The sequence below is a fragment of the Manis pentadactyla genome, chromosome 13 (assembly GCF_030020395.1).
Source record: "Manis pentadactyla isolate mManPen7 chromosome 13, mManPen7.hap1, whole genome shotgun sequence".
NCBI lineage: Eukaryota > Metazoa > Chordata > Mammalia > Pholidota > Manidae > Manis > Manis pentadactyla.
In genome coordinates this window covers 23,440,863-23,462,212 of record NC_080031.1, presented here as the reverse complement: position 1 = coordinate 23,462,212, position 21,350 = coordinate 23,440,863, and the positions used below count along the sequence as shown (strand labels likewise).

Genomic DNA, 21,350 nt, shown 5'->3' with positions numbered 1-21,350 from the left:
AATTGGTCTGTTTAGATTTTCTGTTTCTTCCTGGGTCAATCTTGGAAGGTTATATTTTTCTAGGAAGTTGTCCATTTCTCCTAGGTTTCCCAGCTTGTTAGCATATAGGTTTTCATAGTATTCTCCAATAATTCTTTGCATTTCCATGGGGTCCGTCGTGATTTTTCCTTTCTCGTTTCTGATACTGTTGATTTGTGTTGACTCTCTTTTCTTCTTAATAAGTCTGGCTAGAGGCTTATCTATTTTGTTTATTTTCTCGAAGAACCACCTCTTGGTTTCATTGATTTTTGCTATTGTTTTATTCTTCTCAATTTTATTTATTTCTTCTCTGATCTTTATTATGTCCCTCCTTCTGCTGACCTTAGGCCTCATCTGTTCTTCTTTTTCCAATTTCGATAATTGTGACATTAGACCATTCATTTGGGATTGCTCTTCCTTTTTTAAATATGCTTGGATTGCTATATACTTTCCTCTTAAGACTGCTTTTGCTGTGTCCCACAGAAGTTAGGGCTTAGTGTTGTTGTTGTCATTTGTTTCCATATATTGCTGGATCTCCATTTTGATTTGGTCATTGATCCATTGATTATTTAGGAGCGTGTTGTTTAGCCTCCATGTGTTTGTGAGCCTCTTTGCTTTCTTTGTACAGTTTATTTCTAGTTTTATGCCTTTGTGGTCTGAAAAGTTGGTTGGTAGGATTTCAATCTTTTGGAATTTTCTGAGGCTCTTTTTGTGGCCTAGTATGTGGTCTATTCTGGAGAATGTTCCATGTGCACTTGAGAAGAATGTATATCCTGCTGCTTTTGGATGTAGAGTTCTATAGATGTCTATTAGGTCCATCTGCTCTACTGTGTTGTTCAGTGCTTCCGTGTCCTTACTTTTTTTCTGCCCAGTGGATCTATCCTTTGGGGTGAGTGGTGTGTTGAAGTCTCCTAGAATGAATGCATTGCAGTCTATATCCCCCTTTAGTTCTGTTAGTATTTGTTTCACATATGCTGGTGCTCCTGTGTTGGGTGCATATATATTTAGAATGGTTATATCCTCTTGTTTGACTGGGCCCTTTATCATTATGTAGTGTCCTTCTTTATCTCTTGTTACTTTCTTTGTTTTGAAGTCTATTTTGTCTGATATTAGTACTGCAACCCCTGCTTTCTTCTCACTGTTGTTTGCTTGAAATATGTTTTTCCATCCCTTGACTTTTAGTCTGTACATGTCTTTGGGTTTGAGGTGAGTTTCTTGTAAGCAGCATATAGATGGGTCTTGCTTTTTTATCCATTCTGTTACTCTGTGTCTTTTGATTGGTGCATTCAACCCATTAACATTTAGGGTGACTATTGAAAGATATGTACTTATTGCCATTGCAGGCTTTAAATTCGTGGTTACCAAAGGTTCAAGGTTAGCCTCTTTAGTATCTTACTGCCTAACTTAGCTCGCTTATTGAGCTGTTATATACACTATCTGGTGATTCTTTTCTTCTCTCCCTTCTTGCTCCTCCTCCTCGATTCTTCATATGTTGGGTGTTTTGTGCTGTGCTCTTTCTAGGAGTGCTCCCATCTAGAGCAGTCCCTGTAAGATGTTCTGTAGAGGTGGTTTGTGGGAAGCAAATTCCCTCAGCTTTTGTTTGTCTGGGAATTGTTTAATCCCACCATCATATTTGAATGATAGTCGTGCTGGATACAGTATCCTTGGTTCAAGGCCCTTCTGTTTCATTGTATTAAATATATCATGCCATTCTCTTCTGGCCTGTAGGGTTTCTGTTGAGAAATCTGACGTTAGCCTGATGGGTTTCCCTTTATAGGTGACCTTTTTCTCTCTAGCTGCCTTTAACACTCTTTCCTTGTCCTTGATCTTTGTAAAGTCCCTAACATTTTAAGCAATTCAGAGAATAACTTTCATGAGATTCTCAAGGAAGTATATGACCAGCAAAAAGCTGACCACTAAAATAGTATAGTACTTACTTTTCACAGATAATGAAATTATGTGGGGAGTGGGGATGAAGTCCCTTGGCCAAGGATACTGCTGTAGCTGGTAGGGTTAAAATCATGGATTTTTAGTTCTAATAGCAGACTTCTTCTTTAACCATCCCAGTGAAAATGATAGTCAAAACCCAATGCCTATCACTTACTCAAAGATTACTTGTCATTCACTTAGGACATAACCTCTTTAAAGAAATGTTTGCCTAGTGTGCTAAGAACTTTTTTTTAGTAGAAATGGGACACTGTATGTAGTATATAAAATAATATATACACATTAACTCCAGAAAGAAAATGAGACTTTCTGTTGATTTTCCCTTAACCCTTGTTCTGTCCCACCTTCCCATTTAACAAGTTTTTTTTTTTTTGTTTTGGATATTCTCATCATGACCTCTGATGAATTTGGTTAGAATAATCCAGTCTTTTGATCATTCTCATTAATTCTTTAACTCATTAATTAATTCAAATATTTCTCAAGTGTTTTTTCTATGTCAATCACCATGCTAGGTACTAGGAATAGAATGGTGAGCAAAACTGACATGGTCCCTTCTCTTGAAGTTTGTAGTGTTAGGGGACATAGACATTAATCAAACATTTGAAAAGAAATGTAAGAACGTACTTTGCTAATGGAAAGAAGGAAAAACATGCACTGCTATGAGAGCAACTACTGAGGGCACTAGTCTGGAGCATCTGGTCAGATTTCCTTGAAGAGGTGATGTTTCAGTTGAGAACCTAATAAGGAGTTTGGCAAAACCGTGCTCCCTACAGAGGGGCCACCTCATTTAAGGGTCTCTTAAAAGGCCAGTCTGGTTGGATTGTGGAGAGCAAGAGGAGAAAGAGATGTACAAGAGGAAGGAAGCTGGAGAAGGAGACAGGGAACAGGTCAGGAAGGGATTTGAGGCTGGTAATGTAAGAGCAGTGGGGAGCCATTGAAGGATTTCAGGTAGGGGAATGCATGCTGGTTTTGACTTCCTGGATATTATGAACATGCATGTACATTCATGTGTTTTTTGTGGGGACATACACTCTCACTTTTCTAGGGTATATATTTAGGAGTGGAATTGATGGGTCAGTTGGTAACTCTGTTTCACCTTTTAAAAAACTGCCAGACTACTTTCTAAAGTGGCTATATCATTTTACATTCCCAGCAGTAGTGTACGAGGCACCACTTTCTCTGTATCTTTGTATTGTCTGTCGCTTGAACAGTGGCCAGCCCCCTTGGAGGATGTAGCATGGTACCTCATTGTGAGCCCTTTGCCTTTCCCTAGCAAGGCTTTGAAGCCTGGCATTTAGGATTCTCAGTGATCTGGTACAAAGTTGCTTTTCTACTTGTTCACAAAATAGTCTCTATTTTCCTAAGTTGTCTTTAAAATTTTCTTCTTATGTGTGTGTGTACTTGTGATTTGCAAAGCCTTCATCTGTGCCTCTCAGTCCTTAAAGCCCAGCTAATTTTCTTTTCTCCTTCATTTCATCACATTGAACCATATAGAATAGTTGATATAGACCATTTTACCTGTAAAAAGAGCAGTTTCAAATGGTTCAACTTAATGTATTTCTTGCTTTCCTTTAATCCTCAAATTACTATAATTTCCTTTGACTTTTTTCTCTAGCCCTAGTTTGTATCTCCCATGGAATTATTGATGTGCTTATGTGATATAACGTTTCTTACAGGGCTGAAATCTAAAGGTTAGAGGCTGTTCTTATAACCCAGTGTTTTTTATATAGTAAGGATTTGATGATTGATAAATTTTTTTCAGCAAACATATACACTATATGATGATCAATGTAAACAAATACATCAATATAAACATAACTGTAGCTGAAGACAAATGCAAAGATGTTGGAAAGGCTAGATTATTGGAAGGAACCAGTAGGAATAACTGAGGACTGGTTTCTTGTGGAAAATGAACCTTCAGCAAGAAGTGGTAGGTGGTTAAAATCAAAGCTGGCTGGAAGAGAAGACAAAAAAAATTTGGAGAGCAAATTAAAAGGTGCTCAAGGTAAAGAATGAGAAGAGTGATTCTCATGACCAGTGGCAAGGGACAGGTCTGCCTAGCTGGAGTGGAGTGTCAGCTTGAGCTAGATCAGGTGCGGTGGAGAGCCTTGACACCCCTAAAGCTGTGGTTATGAGATTTGATTTGATCTGGAGGCACTTGGGTGACAGTATACGTACCATCATAATGAATACAAGTGCTAAGAAACTGTTGGAGTGACACTTGAAGGAATTACTTTTGTAGGTCCGAGTCTGAGTGTAATATGTCAGAAAGAGATGAGACTGTCGTCTGAGTGATTCCAGGTTTGATATGATTCTGCCTTTTCTCAGCCAATGCTAATTAAGCTAGAGAAAGACATGAAAATGGAAAATAAAAATCATATTCAATGTGAAGGAAGGGAGGAAGAAAGGAAAATATAAAACTGTTTCTTCATGGAAATTTCTTTGTGCAGTTAGAGTGTATTATCAAGTTGGGGTGAACAGTTTTGGGGAATGTAGTTCTGTGGTAAACAAGTAAGCAAAATGAACATTCAGGTTTTACTTAGTATTTTCAGAGGTGGTTGTTATTGTTACTGTTGCTGCTTTATGAGCCCTGGACCCAGGTGCTGGCTCTGCCCTTGCTTGGTGGGGGACTTGGGCAGGTTACTCATCATCTTTTTCTAGACCACTTAAAGCTGTTTTCTGGAAACTGATAGAAAAGCCCGGGGTCACACACTCACTGTTTGATGGGGTCAGAACCATGACCCAGGCCGGCTAGATCTCGGTCTAGTGATATGTCCATCCTGTGCCACTGCTTTTATGGCTGCTGCTTGTCAACAACACCTTGGCAGCCGAGTTAAAATGAATATTGGGTTCTTATAATTACTAGTACTTGTTTTCTTTCTTTCTTTTTTTATTTGTATTCTAAGGCTATTTTTATATTTTTAATTTAAAATGTTTTCAAGTGTATGCAAAAGAGAATTGTTCAAGAAGGTCCTGATTACCCATCACCCAGACTGAACAGTTACCAGGAATTTGTCACATTTTCTCTTTTTTTGTTGAACTATTTTGAAGCAAATCATGTCCTTCATTTCTACATTCTTCATTGTGCATCTCTAAAAGATAGGGACATTTTCTCACACAATCTTATCCTCACATCTGATCAAATTAGGAACAGTTCTTTTTATCATGTAATGTTCTGGCCTTTTTAATGCTTTCTAGAACTTTCAAGCTCTTTTTATAGTAAAAAAATAATTTTAAATTGTCAGTTTCAAATTTGAAATCTTTCACTTCAAAATCCAAGAGAAACTCCTTTGATGACTTCCATCTTTTGTGACTTTGGTCAGCTTGGGCTTGCTTCCAGAATACCATGGAATGGTGACTTTAACAACAGAAATTTATTTCTCACAGTTCCAGAGGCTGGGAAGTCCACAATCAAGGTGCCCACACATTCATTCCTTGGTGAGGGCTTTCTTTGGCTTTCAGATAGCTGCCTTCTAGCTTTGTCCACAAGTGGACTTCCTTGTTCATGCATGCAGAGAGATAGGGTGTGCATGGGCTTTCTCTCTTCCTCTTCTTATAAGACCACCATTCTTAGTGGATGATGTGCCCATCCTTACGACCTCATTTAGCTTGGATTACCTCCTAAAAGCCCTATCTCCAGTTACAGTTATATTAAAGGTTAGAGCTTCAATGTAAGAATTTGGAGGGAAGGCACAATTCAGGCCATAGCTATGACAGACTTCATTTTTAAATGGCATCCCCAGTGCCAACACACAAGCTCCTGTAGTGGTAGTAATACTCATTTTTCTAATATTTCTAATGTCCAAGAGACATAATTTCTTATTTTGTAAATACCATGTTTTTAATTATAATTCTTGCTGTCTCCCCTCCACCAGTCCAGTAAATCTTGAGTTACAGTCACTGGGAGACATTTGTGTTCTCACTTGTCATTGCTGAAAGTATTATTATTGAGAGGTGAAACAGCTTTGTCATTTTAATTTTATTTATGTAGTTGATTTGATTTGAGGGATAATATGTGTGCAATAACAGTTGTGATTAATAATTATGAATGCTTACATGTGCTGAATATTCTTTTTTAGATACTTTCCATGTTTTAGTGATAACAAGGTGGGGAAACAATCTGTGGTAAAGAAAAGAATCTTGCAATAGTACACAATAACAAAAATATATTAGAGGTGAAGCTTATAGATGATTAAATGGAACAAATACATGATAGAATTATGTGCAGTGTACAGTAAAGGAAGAAGTCATATCTACAAGAGCAGGATGGACAGAGCAAAGAAGGCATGGAAACATGAAGGGCATTATGGACAAAATCTGCAGGGTGAACGAAGGACAGAACATGACATGGCTAGAGAATTCACGGAATCTTCAAGCCATTTCTAATGACTTCAGATGAGTAAGAGCTATAGCTAGCTTTGTAGAGAAAGGGCCAGATCATGGAAGACTTCAAGTGGTAGGACTAGGAGTTGTGCCTCAGTTCTGTAGGCACTGAGGAATCGCTGAATGTTTAAACAGGAATGATGTGATCAGATATGGTTTTTTGAAAGATCACTTTGGTATTGGTTTGGGATAATATATTGTATGAGTCAGAGCAAGGAGACAAGTGATTTGCAGTAATCTAGGTGAGGGGTATTGAGTTAAGACAGCAAAAATTAGGCTAGAAAAAGGGATGCATTCAGGAGTTGATAGGGAGGTAGACTCTGCAGGACTTTGGTTTGATTGGATGTTATGGGTTCCTGAGCACAGCCTTAGATGCAGCTGATGTTTCTAACCATGAGTTTTAAGTGGCCCCAGTGTGAAGATTTCCTCCATTAATAGCCAAGCTTTAGCACAGGAGAAGGTAGGTAGTTACAGTGATCCAAATTTAGGGATTAGCAGGGCAGTAGTGGCCAATGGATAAGGATATAAGGACATTGAGAGTTTACCAAGAGAGTATAAAATACTATACTTTACATTTCAGATGGGATAGTTTGGAAAGTGAAAGAGGAAAAGGAGAGCAATAAAACTTGAAGGATAATGACAGGTGGAGGGGTCAAGGGATGGGTTTCTCCATTAGGTTGAAGGTTAGATGACAGAAAAGTTAAGAAAGTGAGAGATTTGGAAAAGATCGCATGTGTGGTCAGAGACCGGTTCCTTGAGTTAGGATTATAGAGGCTGAGTAGTTCCCAGAAATGAAAGAGGCCAGTTTGTGCTGCAGAAGCACATTGCCACAGTGGGAATGTGGATGAGATGTAGGAACTGGGGAGTCTTGAAGTACATTGTTTCTAGTTTATCTTTATGGACATTTAAATTTCCATGATGATGGCAGCTTTGGAATTGAATGAGGCTTTGGAAAAGAAGATGAGCCAGTTGAAAAAGTGATTAGTGAGAAGTAATGCAGGGTAAGTAGATGGTACTAACAGGTAGACTGTATTCCCAACTGCCATGAGCTTCAGAGGAAGGAGACTTTCATACAGGGAAACTGGAAAGTAATACTAGTATAGAAGCAAGAGAGTGGAGCTGGGGAAATGCTGGTTTCACTTTTGGGCTTTGTTAGATGTGGGAAAAGAAAGAGACTCCTTTAGAAAATGCCAGGGGAATGGGTTCCAGGGAGGAAATGTTATTTGAGGCGAAGAGGTGTAGGGAGGATTCTGTAGAAGATATGAGGCTATTCACTATGGAATAAATATTACAATATAAAGGTTAGGAAGAGTTAGTAGCTGAAGGAAGACTTAGGGAAAGTGAATGGAGGAAGCACATGAACTAGGAGGTCTGGCGTGTTTGAAGAACAGCTGAGAACAAGGATAACAGGCATATCTGGGCTCCCTGAGTGGGGTTCATGGGTCTAGGAAATCTGCAGACCGCAGTGGTATCAGTTACTTAGTGAGGTCGGCAGTCTGCAGTCTGGTCCAAGTTCAGGCGCCTTGCCAATTACAAGATTCTTATTCTCCAGCAATTTATGATGAAAAAGGAAGTGGCCATGTAACTGAAAAGCTCTAGACTAATGCTTAAAGTGTTAAGTGCAATTATCGAGTATAGACAGAAGTCCATGCAAGTGTACCTGGTGAAGACTTCTTGGAAAAGCTAGCTTTTTAACTAGGTCTTAAAGAGTAGGTAGGGTGGGAATAAATGGGCATTCTCTTTTGGAATGGTATTAACAAAGGTATGAATTCAGGGAAATACAGAGCTTATTTGTGGAACAGTTCATAAAAGGTAAACACAGTTTGAACTCCAGATGAGCAAGAGGGAAATGGAAAAGAACAGTGGAAACTAGATCATACTAATACCAGTGGCCTGTGGTGATCAGAAGCATGCATAGAACCTGTATGTCAGAAGAAAAAAATAACTATTGAAAATAGAGCTCTGCATTCTAGGGTGTCTATGGCCACCTTCAGTCTGAATAGCCAAGAAGGCAGCATTTCATGTTTATACCAGAACAACTTTGAATAGTTCTACTGGTGTATAACTGTCTACCAGAATCACAGGAACAGTATTGTGATATATCTCTCCCTCGCATAGCTTGCCTGGAGTTAAAACCTTTTGTAGACTGATTATATTGAAATACACAGTGCTTATTCAAATATAGCATTGTGTATCATATCTACCCATGTTATATTTGAAAACAGAAGGTAATAATTAAAGGCCATTTTTATTAAGTGTAGCCACACTTTTGCTTGAAAGACTTAACTCTTTGAATCTGAGACTGCAAAGTATTAGTTGCAGAACCTGGTTGTTACTTTTCTCAGATTTATTTACTTCATACTTTGGCTGTAAAGAACACTTGGTTTTTTAGTGGTACATGTTGTACTGTTCTCTTCATCAATATTATTTTTTCTAAGTGTTGTATTACCCATAATTCCAGATTGTGTTTTATTGCCTTTGGGTTTTATCTGTTCTCTCTGAAGGTCATGTGCATAAAAAGTAGTGTTACACATTTGAACTTGTTCAGAATAGACTTTATTAGGTGTTGATTGCTATATCACTTAGGGTTGTGTTTGGCTGCACATATAAACTCGATTACAATGATTTGAAAATTGAACTTCATTTATTTTATGTAACAAAAGTTCTGTAAGTAGGGAGTTGTCTGTGTGGATTTGGCTGCTCGGTAATACTATGAGGATTTGATGCTTTTTCTTTTGTTTGGCTACCTGTCTTAGCAGGCTAGCATGCTGGTTGTGTTTATGAAATGGTGACAGTATTTCCAAACTTTACATTTTTGTTGCAGGTATGGGAAATTGGGAAAGGTTAAAGGTTACCCTTTGTTAATAAAACAAAAGGTTTCCATAACAATTAACAGATTTCCCCTTAAATCTTATTGACCACAATGTGTCACATGGTTTTCTAGCACAAAGAAGCCAAAAGCAAGCATGTCACCTTGGACTGGGCACAAACTGCCCTGACCAAAGTCAGGGAAAAGAGGTACATGCATGTACACATGCACACACACACACACACACACACACACATGGAGTAGGCAGCAAACAGTCTCAAACTATTGTGTCTAAAGTTCGATTTTTTAAATCTCTTTTAACACAAGATGGCATTTAATTACTCAGAAGTTGGCTACAACAAAAAGGAAGAAAACATTCTTAGCCTGTCAGTTTCTCTTTCCTTATATTATAAAACTAAATTACAGTATTTCCTATTACTGTTTCTTTGTATAATATTATATAGTATATTTTAGATATAAACAAATAACCACAATCATACTTAGAAATATTTAATAAAGTGATGTTTGCATTTGAAAAAATACTAAGATGTGGTCCCACTGAAATACTATTTTCATCCACTTAAATGCATTTCTTTCTGAGGCAGATGATTTTCTCACTGTATAAATGTGTAAAAACCCTTTTGTACATGGTATGATCTTACATATAGAAAACTATATTCTCTGAAAAACTGTTAAAAGTAATAAACTCAGGAAAATTGCAGGATACAAAATCACCATCCAAAAATCATTTGCATTTCTATATGCTAACAACAAATTCTCTGAAAAAGACATTATGAAAACAAATCATTGCAGTAGCATCAAAAAGAATAAAATACTTAGGAATAAATTTAACCAAGGAGTTTAAAGACCTGTACAAAGAAAACTATAAAACAGTGATGGAAGAAATTGCAGAAGACACAAATCAATGGAAAGTTATTAATCTTGTTAAAATGTCCATGCTACCTAAAGTAAATTCAGTATATTCTCTTCAAAACTTCAGTGACATATTTCACAGTGAAAAAAATTAAAATCCTAAAATCATTATGGAACCACAAAAGGCCCCCAAATAGCTAAAGCAATCTTGAGCATGAAGAACAGCCCTGGGGGATTCATACTTCCTAATTTCATACTGTATGACAAAGCTATAATTATAAAAAAAGTATGGTGCTGGCATTTAGACCAGTGGAACAAAATAGAGAACCCAGAGGTAAAACCACAAATATATGGTCAACTTATCTAAAAGGGTGCCAAGAATATACAATGGGGAAAGGTTAGACTCTCTTCAATAGATGGTGCTGGTAAAAATGGATATCCACAAGCAAAAGAATGAAGTCAGACCCTTATATATGATACCATACATAAAAATGACATGGATAATTTTTTATGGATTAAACATTTAAATGTGAGACCTGAATCTGTTAAGTGTCCTAGAGGAAAACACTGGGGAAAGCTCCGTGTCATTGGTCTTGAGAATGGCTTCTTAGATTTGATAACCACAGGCACAGACAACAAAAGCAAAAGTAACTAGTGGGACTGCATCAAACTAAAGTTTCTTCCCAATAAAGGAAACAGTCAACAAAATGAAAAAGTGACCTGAAGAGTGGGAGAAAATATTTCCAAGCCATGTATCTGTTAAGTGGGAAAAGGGGACATATTGATAAAAAAGAACAAATTTTCTGATAAAAAGTGGATGAGTTCTAGAGCCCTAATGTGTAGCATGGTAACTATAACTAGTAATACTATATTATATATACATGAAAGTGCCAAGAGAATATAATCTCAAATTCTTTCACCACACACACACACAAAAGGAATTATGTGAAGTAATGGATGCTTTAAGTAGCTTAATTGTGGTAATTATTTCACAGCACATATATATGTCAAAACCTCATGTTGTATACCTTAAATAATACATTTTTATTTATCAGTCATACCTCAAAACTGAAAAAATAATAAGAAATGAAGTGACAATTTCTTTTGGAGGAGATGATTTTCACATTGTATAAACTTATTACAGGCAGGTTTATGGGTGGACAAATTTTAAAATGTAATTGTGGTTCTTAAATATCACAACCTTATGATGGATTATTTCATCAAAATCTTGAAAGTTTGACATTTAGTATGAGGAAGACGATGTTGTGAATGAAGTTTTAGAAAAATGTATTTTTTTAATCAGAAATTTATGCTTCAATTGAAAATGTGAGATTTTTCCACTACTGGTTTTTCTTACCTTAAATAATTTTAACTTAGATAAAAGGAAATGATGTAAAATCATTGTTTGTGGCATATGTATATTGTCACTGTGTTTTTAAATTTAACTAACACAGTACATGTTAACAGTATATATAGACACTAAAATAGGTTTGGTAGAAAATAAAGACACAAATCTCCCTCTCAGGGTAATTAAAATTTAGTTGGTGAGACAAAATGTGCATACCTGAGGTCAGTAAACAATACAAGGCAGGATGTGATCAGGTACTGAATGTTCTATAGGAATTTAAAAGAATAAAAGTAACTGTGGAGTGTGATTACTTAGTATAATGCAAGAAGTGGATATTTAAGACAGGCTTATTCAAAATGTAGGATTTGATTTGTGGAAGAGTGCAAGTGCAGTGACAGACTCATCTGTGTTCTGCTCTTATGCTTATTTGTAGTTTCTCAAATGTTCTGTGCTCTTTAATAATTCTTTACCTTTTTAGTGCTTTTTGCTTGTTTGTTTTGGAATTTCTTTACTGTTTTTTGGCCTGGGAATTTCCTGTCTTTAAAGACTCAGTTCAAAGATCATCTCCTTTGTGAAGTCTTCTGCGAACTTCTGGGTAGAGTCAGCTGTTTGCTTTTGATTTTTCTCCCATAGTGCATTTCTGTCATCTCTCTCCTGTGTGTGCATGTGTGTGTGCATGCATGAGCGTGTGTGTGTGTGTCGTGTAGTGTTAACCTTGAAGATAAAACTCAGTTATTTTACCAGTAAAATGGGTTTATTTGGGAATAGCAGAGAACAGCAATTCAAGACATGCAAGCTATGGCAGAACCATAGGCAAGTCCTGAGAACAAAGGAGGGGAAGGCGCCTTTACAGAGGAAAGGGGAAATGGGAGGGGCTATTGACATACAAAAAGTCATTAGGAGTAACCTGGGAGTTTAGAGTGTAGTGGCTTTTCATTGGCTAGGTTGTGGCAATCTCTCACTGGCTAGATTGTTGCCGGGGGAGGAGGAAACCTTCCTTAGTTGCTGCTGAGGTCGTAAAGAAGAGGCTGCTTCCTGTTGGGTATGCTAGGTACTTCTTCTCCTGTTAGATCTGCAAAGGGCTGCGAGGAGTGGTAAGGCATGAGAGCTTCTGCTTCTGGCCTCCCATCTTTATTTTAAATGAGGTTTCGTTTATTTAATTTCGTAGTAATTAAAGTCCTTATCACACTGCATCATTTATTTACTTGTCTGTCTCTGCCATGAAGCTTGTGAGCTGCATGAGCATGTGAGTTATGTCATATTTACCTCCAAATCATAGTGCCTGTTGTAATGGTTCTGCACATTGGATTACTCAATGAGTATTCATTGGATGGATGAATACTGGTTGGATAAAAGAGTTAACCGAGAGTGTAGTCATGAGTACTGGGGAAGTCTGTTCAGAGAGAATGATGAGAATGGTGAGAATACTTAACCCTGCAGGAATAGAGAGTTTGGAATTTATCTCCAGTATTTGGAGATCAGAGTGAATAAGCAAAGAAGGGCTAGTCGATAATGGAATTTTTTTTTTCAAATATACTGTGCTTTTGTGTTTTGTAGTGCTTCTACTTCTCATTCAGAGAATTCAGTGCATACAAAATCAGCATCTGTTGTATCATCAGACTCTATTTCAACTTCTGCAGACAACTTTTCTCCTGATCTGAGGGTATGTATACTGTTTCTAAGCTCTGATGAAGTATTTTCTGTTAGCTGTTTGTGGCCAACACTATCAATATAACATTTATCTAAGTAAGCAGGAGATATTGCTGGAGTATTCTCCAAGAGCCTTTATAGAATATCCCAGAAGAGGCCAGCAAATTTGGGAGTCTTATTTATCTGTAAAAGAAAAACGTGTAATTCATCTTTAATCTGATAATTTTTAAGTTATTTGTGAAAAGATAGTTAATGAATTTTGTTGTGGTCTAAAAGATTTTCATGATTATTCCCATAAAGATGGCCAATAATAGCTAACATTTATTGCTTACCACGTACCAAGTGTCATTCTAAGTAATATAATGGAAAATATCTCTTGTAATACTGCTTCCAATTCTGTGAGGTAGAGACTGTTAGCATGACCATCTGTAGATGATAGTAACTCTTAAAGAGAGTAGTACCATGTCTACTGTCTTTTAGCTACTAAGTTCTATTACCAGTATACCAGCTCCTGCAGTATAGTTCTAGAGATAAGTCACTTAAATGCTGTGCTATAGATGCTACACATCTCATTATAGTTTGTAAGGATTCTATTTATTAAAGATTTTGTTGGTATGAAATTAACCACATCAGTGATATCCTGTAGCATTTTTGATCCATCTGTTTCTCTACAGCTGCTGCTCTGTGTATGATGGAGAAAATAAATTTCATGTGTGGTGCTAAGCCCTAAACCTTACCTCAGAACTTTTTAATTTTGATCAAGGGGCTCCTTTCTTAGTGTTCATACTTTCACAATTTAAACTAAAACATGGTTTTCATTTAGTAAGCTATTTGCTGTTGAACATATATTGAGAATATATCTTTTTCATGTATTTCATTTTCAAAATAGAATCCAACAAATATAAGAAGACAGATTAGAAAGGAAACATCTGTAAAGGCTTCTGTGTATTTGTCATTACCTTTTGTGAAATGTAATAAAATACTAGATTGGGAATAACATGACTTAAACATCTCTCAAAGTGGTTAAAATTTATCTTTATGATCTGGATATATATTCTGCTAATTATGAAGGCTTCATAATATAATTCACTACCATCTTTTTTTTTTATTAGTTTTATTTTGGTATCATTAATCTACAATTACATGAAGGACATTATATTTACTAGGCTCCCCCCTTCACCAAGTCCCCCCCACATACCCCTTCACAGTCACTGTCCATCAACATAGTAAGATGCTGTAAAACCACTACTTGTCTTCTCTGTGTTGCACAGCCCTCCCCATGCCTCCCCCGACACTATACATGTTAATTGTAATGCCCCCTTTCTTTTTTCCCGCCCTTATCCCTCCCTTCCCACCCGTCCTCCCCAGTCCCTTTCCCTTTGGTAACTGTTAGTCCATTCTTGGGTTCTGTGTTTCCGCTGCTGTTTTGTTCCTTCAGTTTTCTTTTGTTCTTATACTCCACATATGAGTGAAATCATTTGGTACTTGTCTCTCTCCACCTGGCTTATTTCACTGAGCATAATACCCTCTAGCTCCGTCCATGTTGTTGCAAATGGGAGGATCTGTTTTTTTCTTATAGCTGAGTAATATACCATTGAATTCACTATCATCTTGAAGCAAAACATGTATTTAGAGAAGGGTTTGTTGTTAATAATAGTGGATATAAACCATTGTTGCCTTTCCTTCATTTATTACTATTTAAAAATCCCTATTTTATATATGTATCTAATTTTTGTTTATTTATTACATTAACAGAAGTCCATTAAAGGCCTATAGGCCTCTTGGTAATTTTGATATTTTTTGGCCTGCTTTTGGTCAGATCTTACTAGTTGAAAACATCATGATATTGGTATTAATATTCTAACAATATTATATTCTACCCACTGTTCCCTACCTGAAATATTTTGAGCCACTTGTGTATTCTTCTGAGTGTCTGTTTAAACCCCATGACTGTGTGTGAATGGTGGCATGTCCCAGAGTGTTGAAAGGTGGCCTCCACCCCCTGCCTCTGCATGCGGAGCCCCTTCATTTCCTTGGGGCACCATATCCGCCACAGACAAGAGTGACTGGCTCACAAAACTAGGGTTGTGATGTTAATCTGTATATTCAATATCATAACTTATTTTTTTGCTAGATAAATTTTTTATGTTAGAACATTTTAATTTATGGAAAAATTGCAGATAGCATGGAGTTCCCATATACTTGACACTCGGTTTCCCATTATTAGTATCTTAATATTTTATTTGTATGATATATTTGTCAAAATTAATGAACCAATATTGATACATTATTATTAACTAAAGTCTGCTGTTTTCAGAGATCCTTAGTTTTTACTTAATGTCCTTTCTTCCCCCAGGGTCCCATCCAGGGTGCCACATCATATTTAGTAGCATTGCCCCCTTAGGTGATTCTTGGCCATGAAAGGTTTTGAGACTTTGTTATTGATGACCCTGACAGTTCCGAAGATCATTGGTCAGGTATTTTGTAGAATATTGGATGTTTTACCCATTATTAGACTGGATTTATGTGTTTGGGGGAAGAAGACCAGAGGTAAAGAGCCATTTTCATTACATCATATCAAGGGTGCATACTACCAACATGATTTATCAGCATTGATGTTAGCCTTAATCATCTCTTTGAGGCAGTGTTAGATTTTTTTCACTGTAAAATACTCTTCTTTTTCCTCTTTCTCTTTATACAGTACCGTGGAAAGACATGGCTATATATAGCCCACATTTAAGTAGTGGGGAGTAATGTCCTACATTCTTGAGAGTGGACTATATCTACGTATATTTTTTGTAATTCTGCACAGGAGACTTGTTTCTTCTCCCTCATTTATTGATTTATGTAATCATTTGTTTATGTCAATTTGGACTTAGGGGTATTTATTTTATATTTCGGATGACAGTTCAATACTATTGTTGTTGGGCATCTGTGCCTGGGGAGGTCTTTCCCTGCACACTAGGTGAAACCTCAACCTGGGTGGGAGAGGGTTCTTGACTCCAATGGAGAAAGTAATTCTTGAACAGGTGGGATGAGTGTAGCTAAGGAAGGAATTCATTAAAGCGAGAGTAGTAGTGAATGACAGTAGCCATGCAGGCAGCAGAGAGCAAGGAAGAGCAGAGGGAGGGAAGGGAAGCTTACTGAACTCCTGCTCGGCATATGGCAAATCCCCTGCCAACTCCCGAAGCCAGAGTCACCTGGCATTCAGTGTCTGCTTGAATCTGCATGTTGTGGGAACTAAGCCCCTACCACTCCAGAATTTGGGGGAGCTGCAGAGCACTGGCTGGAGTGAGTTTATGTTCAGAGAACTTCCCAAAGGCAAAGAAAGGAGATTTTTGGGTCAGCTACTTAAGAGCATGATTGTACAGTTGCAGTCCTGTCTACGTTACCCAGGTGACAGGAACTTGCAAGCCCAAATCAGAAATCTCAGTAGCCCTGCCCTGCTTGTCTGAAGTAGGACAGAAGAAGACTTGTGCCTAAGTCTAGAAAACTGAATGAAATTGTAAAGTAACAAAAACGCTTACCACTAGAAGGAAGAATGCAGAGACAAAAGACAATAAAATTGAGCAGTGAGAAGTCTTTATTCAAGGCAGAGTACATACTTGAAGAAAGGGGAGTGTGGGCAACCTCAGAGGAGGTGCAGTTAAGGCTTAGGATTCTCTCTTTTAAGGCTTTCAAGAAGAGGGCAAAAGGTAGGGGCGGAGGGGTGTACGCTTGACATACGGTCTCATGATGTCTGTCTTCAGTGAGAGACATTACGTTACTATCCATAGTCTGTCCTCTAGATACTCTGTCAGATAAATGTAACATGAGGAATTTCTTGATCCTGTTCTTCTCCAAGATAGTGGTTACCCTTAAAACAGTGGGACATAGATCATTTAGGACTACTTGCCCTTCCTTAAGATACAGTCAATTATTGGCTGATTACTAAAATATATTAGGAATCTTACCTCCTAACTCCCTGGCTTTTAAAATGAAATCTTAGCCTTAAGATAGGATCCCTCCTGTTCTTACTTACTATACTATTTATATATCAGCATTTTTAATCATAGGCAGGAAAATTAATCCTAATGCTTGTCCCCTGTCCCTGCCCTGCCTCACTATTATGTTGCTCAGATTGTTCCAAGACCAAATTGGGAGTTCTTTTGGTCAGATCCGGTGTCCCTTTTACATACTCCCATCCTTGTGGCATTTTTTTTAAGCTCTCCCTTACTTTCTGGCACTACAGGATACAAGATGCGCCGAGCTCATCTGGACGTTTCCTGCCCCAATCTTAGAGTCATCATCCACTTCTCAAGGAGCACAGGTCTCTTTTTGGAGAATGGTGTTAGAGACCAAGGTCTGGGCCCTGGGTGTGCTCACGTTCTTCTTCTTCTTTTTTTTTTTTTATACCTAAAAAAGAGGTAGCAGTACTTTTATTTTCCTTCTGAAGGAAAAGGTCATTTGTATGCATACTATTTGGGGATTATATTATGGGTAGGGTGATCATGGATGCGAGTTTGTCTGAAGTAGACTAATTTTGTGCCTGCTGTCCCTTCAGGTTTAACATTAAACACAAAAATGTCCTGAATTACTGACTTTCTTCATACTAGGGTACCAAGGAGATCTGTTCAGTTTATACACCAGCTAGCTCTATGACAGCAGGAATTATCCCCATTAGGGCCTTACTAATTTAGCATCTCTCACAACTTCTTAGAATTTGTATTAGATGAGGAGACAGTGTTTAAATGTTAAAGTAAGGAGAAGATGGTTTGGGGCAACAAAGGTTAACTGTGCTTTGAATAGTAAACTGCTTTGAATAGCCCTTTAGGGGCTGAGCAAAAAGAAAAGAAGTAAGTTTAGGCTTACTGTTACCCTGTTTTCTCGATTTTAAAGCTATCTTTGATTGTTAGATATACCTTTACTTGAATTGCAGTCTTTTTTTTTTCAGCTGTGGGAAGAAGGTAAATGAGTAACATTACATTATATGTTAGTATCACTTAAGAATGCAGCGATTTCAAATGTATATGTGCTTTTTTCAGAGGTGGGGTGGAGGGGAGGATATGTTTGTAATAACTGAAAAAATAATCTAGCCTGCTGTAGTGGTAAACATTTATACAGGCCTCATATCATTTAACTTTCATAACAGTCCTGTGAGACAGATATTATTACCCCATTTGATAAATGAAAGCCCTGATTTTCAGTAGAGATTCATTAATCGTGTGCTTAGAGGCTTTTCCTACAGCTGTGATGCAGTAACACTTCCCTGCAAGAGTAATGGATGCCTAGTGGATTAATAGGTGAATGGAAAGCTGTTAGATTCTCTTTCAAACTAGGTCTGTCACCCCTTCATTAGTAAAGCAGAATGGGAAGATCAGCAGGGCTATGGAACTATTCTAGGTGTCTTAAACTTGTGTTTATTCAAGGGGAGTTATATTTGTATTACGTTTTCACCTTGTTAGCCTTGTTTGTTGTGAAAAAAGTCATACAGATATAACCCAGTTAGATGTGTTTCTGAAAAACTGAGCATAAATCCTGGTTGGTAAATGGAATCTTTCTTCCTTGGTGTTGTCATTGGAGGGTGTTTTCTCTTTGCTTTCTTTGCTCTTCACTTGGCAGTGAAACCTGTAATTTCATTCTTTTTGTACAGATTTTTTAATGCAAATTATTTTTTATAAATCTGCAATTTAAAAATAATGTTTAGATGAATTTGCAATTTTAAAATTTAGGCTTTCTTTAATAAGGACTCATTTTTAAAGTTTAACATTAAGTGGAATTAAGAACTTAGGGAACTTGTGTCTGGTTGGTTTATTTGCTGACTGAAGACTAAATCCCATGAAATACAGGATCTGTTATGTGTCGAGTTTGTTCTCCTGGGTTCTTGTCCCCACCACAATAAAGAATTGAAAGGCTGAGACAGTAGCGAGGCAGAGTGAAAGTTTTATATAAATACACTCCAAGGGAGGGGTGGGCCAGAGTCAAGGTAGACAAAGGCGGGAAGCCTATATATTGCATTCTGGCTGGGAGGTGCCTCTTTTATTGACAAGGGGGGTTATTTGATTGACAGATCCATCTATGTAGTCATCCCTCTTACTGCGCATGTCCTTTCCTATGATGAGACTTGTTTTGGGTAGTTCTTAGTTTTGTTGGATTGCACCCACGTTGGGACCTGGTTTGGCCTGGTCCTTGCAGGCAAAGAAATTATCTCCCTGTGAAGCCTTTGTCATCCTCAAGTGGTATTCTGTACCTGGGCGGTCTGGGCAGTTTTTCCTTGAACTTTATCTTCCCCTTGCCCCCTCTGCTCATGTCTATCTTTCTACCTAACAGCTCTATTTATTTATCAAGTGTAATTTGTATAGCATTTAGCTTTAAAGTTATGTTCCTTAAATGGTGGTAACTAAAAGTCAAGCTGTGCAGTAGTTCCTTTCCTTTGTGATGCCTGTGATGGCACTTAACTTCAACTGTCTACAATTCAGAATCAAATATCTTAATCTTTAATCTTTATTTTAGAAAGCCTTTTGATTTCAGAACGTGTTATATGTAATTTTTACATGTATTTACATGGAAAGGTAAAAGGTCAAGATTATTTAAGAAGAAAGATGAAGATGGGGATTCACTTAACCAGATGTAAAGCTGAAGTTACTAAATAGGAATAGGTCAGTGAGAAACATGACAAAGTTCAGGAACAGACTGGTATTTTTAGAAACTGTAAGACAGAGATGGTGTAACAAATCAGTGGGGAAAGAATGGACTATTTGATAATTAATGCAAGGTTAGCCATATTGAAATAACAAAAAAAATTGTGTTCCTTCACACAACATAAAAATTGAATTCATTGGATTAAAAACTTGAAATTGAAAATCAGAATTTAACAATTTTAGGAGAAAATATATGGTAATATCTCTGTGACTTGTGTCAGGAAGGAGTTTTAAAATAAGACCTAAGAAATATTAACCATAAAGGAAAATAATATTTTTATTGCGAAAAAGTAAATTTATATAGTGTTATTTAAAAAAAATGAATTAAAAAGTTTTGTGCTAATATGGTAGGTAAGGAACTTGTTAATTTCATAACAGTTCATCTGATCTCTCAAATTAAGTCTACCAAGGCAGGAACCGTGGTTGTACCCCTAGTGCACAGAACAGTGCTGGAGTGAATGTGACTTAAAAGCTACTTCATACTCATGGCCAGGTGCATCCTCAAGCTCCATGGGGCCCTGGAACATTCACCCTCCCATTTTCTGTATTTAATTGTCAGAAAAGTTTGAGAAACACTCCTTAACTTGAAACCACTTCTTAGCTACACTTGGGAAACTAAAGAAGGCAACTGTGTTTTATTCATAGTTCCTGATAAAATGTGTGCATTTATTCACTAACTCACTATTATCTTGAAATGCCCTGAGTGTCCTGGGGGAACAGTGTCCAGTAAGACATGGTCTTTGCCAGCATGAAGAGCTTAAAGTTATGTAGTAGGCGAGGAGGTCAGCAAGTCAATGATTACTGTGTGATAGATACTATGATGAAGGTATACTTAAGGAGCAGAGAGGAGAGGATATTCCAAAGCAGTCTACGTTTTAAGTAAATAAACTGCTACTACATTAAAAATACCTACAAGAAAATATTTGGAGGACATTTACAAAAACAAGAATTTAAAGAACAGTGGACTTACTGGGAAAATAAGAGAATATTGCTCTAAGTCTCTTGAGAGCAGACATACCTGTTCAGTTCTCTGTTGTATCCTTAGATATCAGTGTCTATAATGTAGAAGATACCCAGGGAAAGTTTGTTGAATGAATCAGTGGAAGAAAATGAGAAATACTGTCATTTTCCCTTTTATCAAAATGTTGTATCTTTTGAAAAATGCTCAAATTCCCCTTTACTTTTCATTCTTATGAGTCCCCTGGTTCTTATGTGCTTTACTCTGATTCACGTGATGCACCACCATAAGGCTGATCTCCTGACATCACTTTCAGAAGTGATACCCTTGCTTAAAAATTCTTCAAGGGTATCCCTGTCTCTTGTAGTAGAAAGTGGAGACATCTAAACCTGTGTTCCGAGTTTTCACGTTTGGCCCAGTCATAGCTGTCACAGTGTTTTTCCAACTCTTCCTAAACGTGGCTCGCCTCTGTAGATAGAGATCCTTCTTATAGTCCATTAAGGATTGTGTGCTTATTCCTACTTCTGTTCATGTGGCTCACACATCTGTAATGTACTTCCTTCTGTTTTTCAGCCTCATCTGCGACCCTTCCAACCCATTATTATCTTTTTTTCTTGATAGGAGATATTTAGATAAAAAGGGAGATAACAATGTTTAAAAAAACTCTGAAGAAACTATATGAGG

General features: G+C 37.3%; 1 protein-coding gene across 4 annotated transcripts in view; it reads left to right on the top strand.

Moving 5' to 3' along the window:
- The window catches only part of MTMR2 (myotubularin related protein 2), a 132,679-nt gene that overhangs the window by 44,862 nt on the left and 66,467 nt on the right, over window positions 1-21,350 (top strand). For 3 of the 4 annotated variants that reach the window (XR_005028222.2, XM_036902821.2, XM_036902822.2), the window contains one exon: window positions 12,936-13,041. The exons of the other annotated variant lie outside the window; for it this stretch is intronic. Coding sequence is in view for 1 of the 3 variants with exons in the window: in XM_036902821.2 (XP_036758716.2) it covers window positions 12,936-13,041 (106 nt within the window). In the remaining 2 variants the exon portion in view is untranslated. The remainder of the gene's footprint in view (window positions 1-12,935; window positions 13,042-21,350) is intronic. 4 annotated transcript variants of the gene reach the window in all.